At 42.4% G+C, this 11,996-nt stretch overlaps 1 protein-coding gene and 1 pseudogene across 2 annotated transcripts in view; both read right to left on the bottom strand.

The window, feature by feature from the left end:
• RAB3GAP2 (RAB3 GTPase activating protein subunit 2 (non-catalytic)) overlaps positions 1-8,372 on the bottom strand; it is a 133,426-nt gene extending 125,054 nt beyond the window's left edge. The window contains exon 1 of the mRNA XM_011969738.1: positions 8,072-8,372. Coding sequence (XP_011825128.1) covers positions 8,072-8,186 — 115 coding nt within the window. The 5' untranslated portion in view covers positions 8,187-8,372. The remainder of the gene's footprint in view (positions 1-8,071) is intronic.
• On the bottom strand, positions 2,273-3,774 carry LOC105531753 (annotated as a pseudogene). Its single transcript, XR_001004851.1, has one exon. The product of XR_001004851.1 is annotated as an aurora kinase A pseudogene (transcript).
• Positions 8,373-11,996: the final 3,624 nt, after the last annotated feature.

Below are 11,996 nucleotides of genomic sequence, written 5' to 3'. Positions count from 1 at the left end.
ACCCGTAATAAAATGAATGGAGGAATTCACAGCACTTTGATTAAATGGGAAGGTTTTTTTACACCTTGAAGTAACTTACTATAATAAGACTACAAACGTGTCAGAGGTAAAGTGGTAGAAGGTGGGGTGGGACAGTAGGCACTTTCACAGGTGCATGTGGAAAATGATTTACTTAAAATCATCTGTTCCCAAGCAACCTTTAAAAATTTCCACGATCCCAAGGTACTCTTACTTCAATCTAAAGACCCTGCTACTGAATAAAATCTAAACTCCTTCACCAACCTCTTCAATTTTATCTCTTATCATATCCCACCCTCCCACCACAATTTACTATTTGCAGCTTTCTGAATCCCATACTGTTTCACATCTGTTGTCTATCTTCTCTCCATCTGATGGACACCTTTAAACTATTAATGTGAAAATATCACCTCCTATATGAAGACTTTCTGGGTTTCCTGGATAGACTAGACCAACACTCCTTCTCCCCCATCGTGTGCCATATCATAGCATAACACCCCTGACAATTGTTTCACATATGTATCTTCTTTTATTAGCTGAAAATTGCTTGAGGGACTTATTTTATTTACCTTTTAACTAATTTTGTGCTTAGAACATAGTGGATGCTCAATAAATATTAGCTGAATGAAGAAATTGAAGAACACTCAAATCTCAATTTCCTCACTGGTAAAATTTTATCTGTATGATCCTCTTCCAATTTTAAAAAAACCCAATAACTCTATATATTTTCTTAAATTTCTACAAATGTTCTATTTTCAGATTATTTTCTCTCCTAGTATGATCTCAAACTAGAGAAAATATTTTTACTACATATAGAAAATAGAGTATTTCATATCCTTTGTGATATTCCATTATGTAAAGTGATTCTATGATTTTAGGTTATCCTAAATAAAGCACATTTTTCTCAGAGATTGCTTAAAAACATGAATTGATTATTTCAACATAATTCCCTACTTGCTTTATATTCTGGTTGGTAAAAGAGGCAAGAAAGAGAGTTGTTCTACATTTTTAGTATGTCAACAAGAAATTATTTTACTATTAGGTAAATCAAGAAATCTACAATATTATAATACCCAAATTATCTCCAACTATTCTGGCTCTCCCTCTCTGTTCATGTATTTATGTATTTATGTATTTATTTATTTATTTATTTATTTATTTATATGTTTGCCCAACTCAACTGTAAATTTCAGAAAGTTCTGGTCTAGTCATTGGAAATTACGTCACTGTAGGTTAACTGGGGACCCATAAAGTGGGTACCTATACTCTACCCATCCCTGCAATTTCAAAGTAATAAACCAGGGAGGGTGGCTCATGCCTATAATTCCAGCAGTTTGGGAGTCCAGGTGGGAGGATCACTTAAGCCTAGGAGTTCAAGACCAGCTTGGGCAACACAGTAAGACCTCATCTCAATAAAAACTGAAAAAATTTTCTGGGCATGGTGGTGCATACTTGCAGTCCTAGTAAAACAGGAGACTGAGGTGGGAGGATCCCTTGAATCCAGGAGTTTGAGGTTGCAGTGAACTATGATCACGCCGCTGCACTCTGGCCTGGGCAACAGAGTGAGGCCCTGGCTCCAAAAAACAAAAACAAAACAAACAAAAAAGTCACAAAGCAGTAAGACCAGACTTCATGTCTTAAGTAGATAGTATTTACTTTATAAAAACAATTCTTTTTTGTTTTCTGTTTTTTGTTTTTGTTTTTTGTTTTTTTTGAGACGGAGTCTCGCTCTGTCGCCCAGGCTGGAGTGCAGTGGTGCGTTCTTGGCTCACTGCAAGCTCCACCTCCTGGGTTCATGCCATTCTCCTGCCTCATCCTCCCGAGTAGCTGGGACTACATGCACCCACCACCGTATAAAAACAATTATTAACAGTTGTCATTAATGCAAACATTGGGAAAGGGTAGGGCTCAGCATCTTTTAAAGCTATAGAGGACAGTCTTCTTTTGTAATTAAACATACAAAGTAACATAAAGTCATACCTTGATAATTCAAATATAGAAGAGAGTAGTAGCACTGTATCTCTAGCAGCTGTCCACATTAAAATAAAAGTAATTTTTTTTTCTGTACAAATATCTTTATTTTCATACTTAAAAAGAATCACATACTCATTCCAGCAGTTTTACTAGGTTTGGTAAACCCAATAAGTTACACACTCAGGTACTTGGAAGGTTATTGGACAGCTCCTTAGCCGATTGAGTCAGGGCAAAGTGGTCACTTTCACCACAGCCAGACTCTGGATTTGCCTCCTGGGAGGACACCATGCCTGGCACAGGCTGATGGGGTGGCTGCAGTCGAACCTTGCCTCCAGGTTATGAACCAGTTAACACAATTCTCGTGGCTACCTTCACTTCAGAGTGTCATGTTTATTGATGTGGAGCTTTCTGAGTAGGGAGGTCAAGGCACACCTGCTCAGTAAAACAAATATTTCTTGTAGTGTTCTAGATTGAGGGCAGCAGTCAATGGTAAAATACATCTCGGTAGCATGTTCCTGACAGGTTATACGGCAGCACTGGCTCAAGGATTTCTCCCCCCGCACGATTCCTAAGAATGTTTGCTAGTTGATTCTTTGTTTTGGCAATTTGATGGTTTTGATGAATTTGCTGTGATCCAGGGGTATTCAAGTACTTCTCTGAGCACTAGCCTCTGGCTGGGATTATACTTCAACAGTCTTGAAATGAGGTCCCTGGCTCCCTCTGTTACAAAGTCAGGGAATGTGAATTCTCAACTGATGATATTCTTTTGTAGGTCTCTTGGTATGTGTCTGCCTTAAAAGGAGGCTTCCCAACTAAAAATTCATAGCAAAGAACTCCAAGGCTCCAGAGATCCACCTTCTCATCATGCATCTGACCTTCAATCATTTCGGGGGGCAGGTAGTCCACGGTGCCACAGAGAGTGGTCCTCCCGGAAGATGGAGCATGTACTGACCACCCAAAATTTGCAATGTTAAGCTATCCAGCTGATCCAAGAAGTAAGTTCTCTGCCTTAATGTCTCTATGAATAACTGTCTTTGAATGACAGTAAGACAGGGCATTTGCCAATTCTGTGATATAAGTAGCAGTTCTCTGCTCATCAAACTTCGAAAGTTTCTGAAGTTCTCTATTGACTGTTTTAAGTGGTGTATATTCCAGAATTAGGTAGACTCTGGTGGCATCATGGAAATAACCATACAGTCTGATTATATCAGGATGTTGAAGGTAGGACTGTATTTCTACTTCTCTTCTGAGTTGATGCTCCAATCCTGCTTTCTCCAGCTGAACTTTAAATAACACTTTAAGAGCCAGAATAAGCTTGCTTTGTTTTTCTCTTGCCAAATAAACATTACCAAACTTTCCTTTACCCGGAAGGTGACCAATTTCAAAGTCTTCCAAAGCCCATTGCCTCTTTTTTGATTCTTCATTTTCCTGTTTTGATGCCAGTTCCTCCTCAGGATTATTTTCAGGTGCCGACAGCGGGGGCTGCTTGCTCTTTTAGGTGTTATTCAGTGGCCTGGAGACAGGATGAGGTACACTGGTTGCCTGCAATTGCTTCTGCTTCTGATTCTGAACTGGCTTGTGACTGGAGACAAGCTTTTGTGCTTGCAAAGGAACACGCTGGGAAGAATTTGAAGGACACAAGACCCACTGAGCCTGGCCACTATTTGCAGGTAATGGATTCTGACAAGGAAATTGCTGAGTCACGAGAACATGTTTTGGACCTCCAACTGGACATGTAGCCTTAACAGGCCCTGAAATGTAGTTTTCTTTAGATTGGTCCATGATGCCTGTAACCCTAGGACCTCAGTCTTCCAAGAGCTCAGCCCAATAAAAGTACTTTTAAACCAACTGATACACCTCTATAATTCACAAGTAATTGGGGTGTTTTATGTTTTTACATATCCTCTAGAGATGAGCTGGGTTAAGAAATTAAAACTATATCAGCTAAAAAAATTTAAGATGATCTCATGATTTCTGCTTCCCAATAAACATTTATAACATTAATAAATAAAGTGAAGAAAAGCAAAGGCAAATACCATCAGCAGTTTAAGTCAGGTCCCATTTACCTGCTCTGCTAATTTCATTTTTTATCTGTAAAATTTCACTGTACAAAAGTTTACGTTCAAAACTCTTTATATTACGGCTTGGCCTAGCCTATCTTAAAAGTGCTCAGAACACTTACATTAGCCTATAGTTGGGCAAAATCTTCTAACACAAACTCTATTTTATAAGGAAGTGTTGAAAATACCTCATGTAATTTCTTGAATACTGTACACTGTAGAGTACAGTCTCTCATATTTGCTGCTGCTACCCAGCATCACAAAAGAGTATCTTACCCATTGTATCACTAGCTCTGGAAAAGATCGAGGTGCAAAACTTGAAGTATGGTTTCTATAAAGTACACATTGCTTTCACATTACTGTAAAGCTAAAAAATTGGAAGCCAAACCATCATAAGTGTGAGATCATCTGTACAGGTTTTGCAAAGGGCCTCACTGGTGAAGAGGTCCATTCTGTTCATTTTCCACATGAATTGATCATAGCCACAATAATATCAACATACACAAACTCAAGAATTTGATTTAGAAGAGTAGTACATTAAACCGTATTTGTAAATCTATAGGTATAGTGCAAATTAATCTAGATGTTTGGGGTATATTTATATCCCCAACTGCCTGTGTAAGTTGGACACATATTCAATCTGTATGTACCTGAGTTTTAGCACCTATAATTGTGCCATACTATATTATAGCCATTAGCCACATTTGGCTACTTAAATTTAAATTAATTAAAATTAACTTGAATTTAAAAAATTCAGTTCCTCAGTTGCACTGGCCACATTTCAAAGGCTCAATAAACACATGTGCCTACAGGTTACCATACTGGACAGTATAGATATAATGATGAAAATAAACAGGATGATATGACGGACAATAACAAGTGGGAACAAGGGGGTTGTATTGACTACTTTAGATCAGGTGGTCAGAAAAGGCTGCCCTGAGTTGACATCTGAGCTGAGACTTGAATGACAAGATGCAACTAGCATGCAAAGATCTGCAAAAAGCATCCAAGGCATAGACAACAGTGAGGGCAAAAACCTCAACCACAAATGTGGTTGGCTGGTTTAACAACAAAAAAGAGTGTCTGAAGCATAAGAAATGAGGGGAGAGGTGTATAAGGTCCAAGAAATGGCAGGAAGCAGAGTCTCAAGGGCCTTATACCCCATTTAAGAACTTTGGATTTTATGTTAAGTGCAATCAAAAACCATACAGGGTTATAAACAGGGCAATGTTAGGCTGGGTGCGGTGGCTCATGACTGTAATCCCAGCACTTTGGGAGGCTGAGGCAGGTGGATCACAAGGTCAGGAGTTCAAGACCAGCCTAGCCAACATAGTGAAACCCCATCTCTACTAAAAATACAAATATTAGCCGGGCATGGTGGCGCATGCCTGTAGTCCCAGCTACTTGGGAGGCTGAGGCAGAAGAATTGCTTGAACCCGGGAGGTGGAGGTTGCAGTGAGTCAAGATCATGCCACCGCACTCCAGCTTGGGCAACATAGTGAGACCTCATACCAAAAAAAAAAGAAAAGAAAAAAGGCAATGTTGTGATCTAAATTATGTCTTAAAAGCTCACTCTACCTACTGTTGAGAATTATTATGGGAAACCAAGAGCGAAAGCAGGAAGATCTGCTAGAAGAAGACACATATCATATCATAGCCCAGGTTGAGAAAAGATCATGGCCTAGACCAGGAGAGTGGTAGAGGGATAAAGAAAATCTGTTCCTTTTTTCTACATTCCCTATCTACAATCCTGCATCTGCTATCCTTCACAGCCAAGCTCCTTGAAATAGTATACTTCACTTTTTAACCCCTTATTCTATAAATATGCTTTCTGCCTCCACTATCCTACTGAAACTGTCCTAAGGTCCAAGTTACTTCCACCTTCCCAAAACCAATGAGCACTTTTCTATCCTTTTCTTACCTGACCTCTGCTGCATTTGCAAAACTGCTGACTATTCCTCACCTTCATCAAGTTCTCGCCTTCCTCAGCTCCAAGGGCCTTACTCTCACCTGATTTTCCTCTTTCTTTTACTCCTTCTCAGTCTTCTTCCCAGTAACCTCTACTTGACTTTTAAACACCAGTGCTCCTCTAAGTTTACAGCTTTAGTACTCAGTGCATTTCACAACATACATAATCCTTGAGACTGAATTTACAGTTTTTGCTGTTAGCTCCCCAATTAACGTTTCTGGCCCAGTACTCCCTACTGTTTAGACTATCTATATCTGGTGTTCAACCAGATGTCCTTACTTGGACATACTGTAAACATTTAAAATGCGAAAGGTTGAAAATCTGTATCCTTTATTCTCTTATTATATACACTTGTCCAAACCACAAGCCAAAGACTTCCTAAACTCCCCCTCACTTACTAGTTACAATGCCCATCACCAGACCTTCAGAAGGTCCTGCAGATTCTAACTCCTTTGTCTTTCTAATCTAGTCCTTCATCTTCATCCTGCTAAGGTTCTTAATTCAAGCTCATATCATTTCTTGCTTGGATTACTTGAAGAGCTTCCTGATCCATTTCCCTTCTTCCAATCTCTCCTCCACTTTGCTACCAGAGCACATTACGGGTCTTCAACAAACGTTGTTGATTACATTAAGTACAAATCTGACAATGTCATTTCTCTACTTAAACTTTCAGAGAATCGCCACAACTTTCACAAGGCTTCTCATGGGCTAGCTCCTTATCACTATTACTGCCTCATTGCCCCAATTCTTCCTCTCCCATTCTCCTCTCTAGCCACTCAGCTTTTCTTAGTTCTCTAAATACCATGCCATTTCAGTCCTTCCTCTGCACATGCTATTACCGCTCCTTTACTCCTCTAACTAGTACTTCAAAGGTAGGCTTAAGTATCACCACTTGAAGAAAATGCCTCACATCTATCTCAATCACATTGAATGGAAGTTAGTGATTTGTCTGTAAACCATAAGTTCCTAGACGCAGGGTCCACCAACCTTATTTGGTTTGTAGCACCAATGACTGGCACAGAGTATGTAATCATTCACAGATGGGTTTGATTTGATATCTTCTAATTTTTTTTTAAAGGGAGAAGAGCTTAGTGGGCCTTATATCACCGTTCCGGCATAGCACAGAGTGAGAACGCTGTACTACAAAGCCAAATGTGCTTCATGTTGGAAATGCAAAAATAAAATAAAATAAAATAATACACAAGGCACACCCTTTCAAAAGATGAAATGTAGGAAATTCTGAGAGCCTATGTAGTATCTAAGAAACCAGCCTTGGAACTTTATACTACGTGGGGAAAGGCTTATTTAACACTTTGATGATAAAAATAGGTGGAAGGCTTCTCATCCCAATAAAGCAAATTAACCTTTCTTGGCTATGTCACTGTAATTTTAGTTTCTAATGTAGATTCTCGTTCACTTCCCGACAGGTTATTTTCCTTCTTTGAGAGACTCTTACCACCTTAAGAGTCACTCATTTGTCAGTCAGCCATTTGTTCTCAAAATCTGAATGGGGGAAACGCGGACGAAAGAAGGGAGAGTGTGGGGGGATGATCAACACTTTCGGAACGGGAGGTGGCAGAAGGCCACAGTCCCTGGGATGGAAGAGTGGGCGCTGGGGCAATACCAGAGTGGAGCGCTGACATGTGGCAAGGAACGGGGAGGATGCGATCACGGAGCAGGCAACATGAAACAAGGGACGACCCCAGGCTGAAGATGGGAGACGGAGAAGATACTCAGAGAGAAAGCTAGGAATGTGGGGGGAGGGGGGAGGGAGGAAGTGGTGATAGGCAGAGGCGAGAGGAAACGAGAGGCAGTTTTGGGCCAGGGATCAGAGGGGCTGAGAAGAATAGCTGGGTCGAGAGAAAGACAACACAAATGGGGCTTCAGGACGAGGTGGGCAGGGGGTCATCCCGGAACAGAGGGGAGGCACGGGGAGAACTGGGGGTCCAGAGGGCAGAGGCAGGAGGCGCAGAGCGAGTAGGAGACCCGAACCCGCCGAGCAGAGGCCGCGGGTGACGGGGGAAGGAACGGCGAGGAGAGAGGCACTTACTGGGGTCCCTCCGCAAGGCGCCGCTGGGGATCTCCTCCCGCAGGTGAGGAAAGAGGAAGTCCCGGGCGGCCTGGAGGTCCTGGAAGTAGCAGAACTGGACAATGGAGCAGGCCATGGCTCCGGGGAACCCCACTACGGCACTCACCGTACCTCACCACGCCCTGCCCCCTCCACCCCACTGCGGCCGCCGCCGAGCCCCAATAGCTCTAGCCAAGCAGAAGGCGGAGAAACCAAACCGGAAGCTGTCACTGACACGGGTCCGCTGTCTCGGAGTACTGCGCAGGCGCAGGCTGGCCCAGGCGCCCAGGGAGGGCTGGCCCGGGTCACGTGACTAGGGCGCCGCTGCTGCAGGTGGAGCCAAAGTCTACGTGGAGGCTTGGAGCAGATTTTCAGTCCCAGTTCTGCGTCTACACCAAGGAATGAACCCTTTCATTCATTCTGGCTTTTAGCCAGAGGTGTTCTAATTGGACTTGTCCGCGCAGGCCTTTGACTCATTCAACCAATCTTATTGATGCCCTAATATTGGCACGATCTTGATGTTTCACAGAAAATAATTCGTTTTAAACTAGTGGCAGGCCAGTGGGGGACTGTATCCTGCAAGAGTCGGATTTTGAAAAGATTAATTGCTCTTCCGGAGATTAGCCCCGTCAAGGCTGGCTTTAAATGCTCCTTCTATAAATTTCCATAGTACTATGCAAGCCCAATATAGTACGTGTTAAAGTGTATTATACTCTTATGTTTTCATTATTCATTTGGTTTTTCATTCATGCATTCATCCATCCATTCAACAAATATTTGTTAGTCTTTTAAATGCCAGCCACGCAGGGTGCTGAGCATTAGAGAACAAAAGAGAAGAAATACCTTTTCCCAGAAAGTTAGAATTCTAGTGACTGATACAGGCAGTAAGAAATTAATTACAGTAGTTCACTTTATTCCAAGGGTATATGTTCTAAGACCCCCAGTGGATGATTGAAACCATGGATAGTACTGAAACCTATGTATGTGTGTTATATTTTTACCTGTACATACATATGATAAAGTTCAATTTATAAATTAGGCACAATGAAATATTAACAATAACTAATAATTAAAATGAATAATGTGGAAAATGAACCCATGGATAAAAGGGGGGACTACTGTACTCAACTATTTAACTGAAATTGTGATCATGCTAGTAAGTGCTTCATAAATATTTGCTGAAGAAATAAATGGAACGTGTACATAAAGTAAATAGAATAACGTGTTTCTTTTACAAAGCACTGTTTTTGAAAGTACTTTACATTGTCCATTTGGAAAGTCACAAATACCATCTAAAAATAGTGTGTCTTATCTCATTTTTTAAATGAAGAAATTGAGTCGTCTCTGAGCAGACTTTATTTTTCCAAAAAGTAAAAACAAAAAAATATATTTTAATGTGAGCACAAAGACCTGTAGGCACTTACACATTCCCCAAAGGAAACTTAAAGAAGCCATCCACTTTGTATGAGAAAATGGCACAGGAATAAATAGAAAGCAAGTGGATGGGGTCCAGAGCATCCATTTCTGTCTGTCCTGTGGACATACACACTTAGTCCTAATAATATAACAACTATAATTTAGTGCCTAGGTTCCGACTCCATTATTTCCTACTTCTAGAGTAGGATGCTCTTCACAAAATAGGGCAGGCAATTTCTATGTTATCAGGTTAACAGGAATCAGTTCTTCACCTATAAAAGGCAGTTGAATCAGACATGCTGTAAGGTCCCTTTAAGCATCAGGGACCTATACTTCTGTAATCAAAGCTTTCAGAAAAGGCAAGCTGCCGGTGCTCCCTTCTTCCATCTGAAGAAATGCAATGTTTCCTCAGATCATCACTAACTAGAATAATCCAGCCCTGATATGATTATTCCCTAAACTCCAGCACCAATCCCAAACTAACCTAAAATTTAAATTTAGATTCTTAGTGTTACTGGATGAATAACGAACACATGACTCTTTCTGGAAGGGGACTGTCATTCCTTGAAAACCATTCAAGTTCCTATTCAGGTAAATGCATTTTATGGAAGTAACCGCTGTTGGCTGATTCTGCTGGCCTTTGTTCTGCCCTGAGGCATTCATATGTCTCCTGTGGTGGTCATTGAATTTCATTACTGTGTTGGCTCAGTTTTAATGGTGAAGTCCCTGATTTCCTTCCAAGTACTGTTGAAAGGGTTCATTCATGGATGTTTTTAAGGACTTTAGATACCCTTCACAGAAATTACGACACATTCATGAACTGAACTCTTCCCCCAGGAAGTTGTAACGCTGCAGGGGAGATGCCTCTGGAGTTCTGCTACCATGGTTTCTGTAGCATGTGGGAGGATTGCATCAGACAGTGAATATCACTTATTCCACAGTCATAAGAAAGCACATTGCGAAAATGTGCAGACCTTACATATCCCAACATTGACAGTGTCTTTCTGAGGTCTGGGTTCAGGAGGTAGGAAAAGCACTGTGACCAAAATAACAGCAGGATGAGTCCAGGTACTAATGTGAACTTCCTCCATTATCCATTAGTGTGAGTCAGAGCACTGATGACTGCTGTTAAGAGAGAGATGTGTGCTCATTTTCTCTTGCCACCACCATGTAAGAAGAGCCTTTCATCTCCTGCCATGATTCCGAGGCCTCCCCAGATATGTGGAACTAGTGATACAGAGATGTGACCCAACATGTCTACCTACAGGGAGGAGGTGTGGTTTTTATTGGAATATACTGGCAAGCAAAAGTTCTCTCCTTTTGGCTTTCTCCTTGCTTCTGAAACACATTCCTTTCCAGGAATGCGTGCTTTCTGAGGTAGACAAAAGAAGAGTTGTTCAAGTTAATAAAAAGGTCGAGGGGTGGCGCCAAGATGGCCAAGTAGGAACAGCTCCAGTCTGCAGCAACCAGCGTGAACAACACAGAAGGCAGGTGATTTCTACATTTCCAACTGAGGTACCGGGTTCATCTCACTGGGGCTTGCCAGACAAGTGGGTGCAGCCCACGGAGCAGGGCAGGGAATCGCCTTACCTGGGAAGCCAAGGGATCAGGGAATTCCCTTTCCTAGCAAAGGGAAGCCGTGACAGACAGCACCTGGAAAATCGGGACACTCCCACCCTAATACATCGCTTTTCCAACAGGCTAAAGAAGAATTGTTCAAGTTAATAAAAAGGTCGAGGGGTGGCGCCAAGACGGCCGAATAGGAACAGCTCCAGTCTGCAGCTCCCAGCATTAACAACGCAGAAGATGAGTGATTTCTACATTTCCAACTGAGGTACCAGGTTCATCTCACTGGGACTTGCCAGACAAGTGGGTGCAGCCCACGGAGCAGAGCAGGGCATGGCCTCACCCACCTAATTGGGGAATTCCCTTTCCTAGTAAAGGGAAGCCATGACAGCACCTGAAAAATTGGGACACTCTCACCCTAATACATCGCTCTTCCAATGACCTTAGCAAAAGGCACACCAAGTGATTATATCCCGCGCCTGGTTCGGAGGGTCCCACACCCATGGAGCCTCGCTCACTGCTAGCACAGCAGTCTGAGATCGAAGAGGGAGGCTGGGGAAGGGGCATCCAACATTCCACCATTGCTGAGGCTTGAGTAGGTAAACAAAGCAGCTGGGAAGCTCGGACTGGGTGGAGCCCACCTCAGCTCAAGGAGGCCTGCCTGCCTCTGTAGACGCCACCTCTAGGGGCAGGGCACAGCTGAACAAAAGGCAGCAGAAACTTCTGCAGATTTAAACGTCCCTGTCTGACAGCTTTGAAGAGAGTAGTGGTTCTCCTGGCACGGAGTGTGAGATCTGAGAATGGACAGACTGCCTCCTCAAGTGGGTCCTTGACCCCCAAGTAGCCTAACTTGGAGGCATCTCCCAGTAGGGGGGCGACTGACACCTCGTAAGGCCAGGTGCCCCTCCGAGATGAAGCTTCCAGA

The sequence above is a fragment of the Mandrillus leucophaeus genome, unplaced genomic scaffold (genome assembly GCF_000951045.1).
Source record: "Mandrillus leucophaeus isolate KB7577 unplaced genomic scaffold, Mleu.le_1.0 Scaffold901, whole genome shotgun sequence".
NCBI classification, from domain to species: Eukaryota; Metazoa; Chordata; class Mammalia; order Primates; family Cercopithecidae; genus Mandrillus; species Mandrillus leucophaeus.
This window is presented reverse-complemented; position numbering and strand designations above follow the sequence as displayed.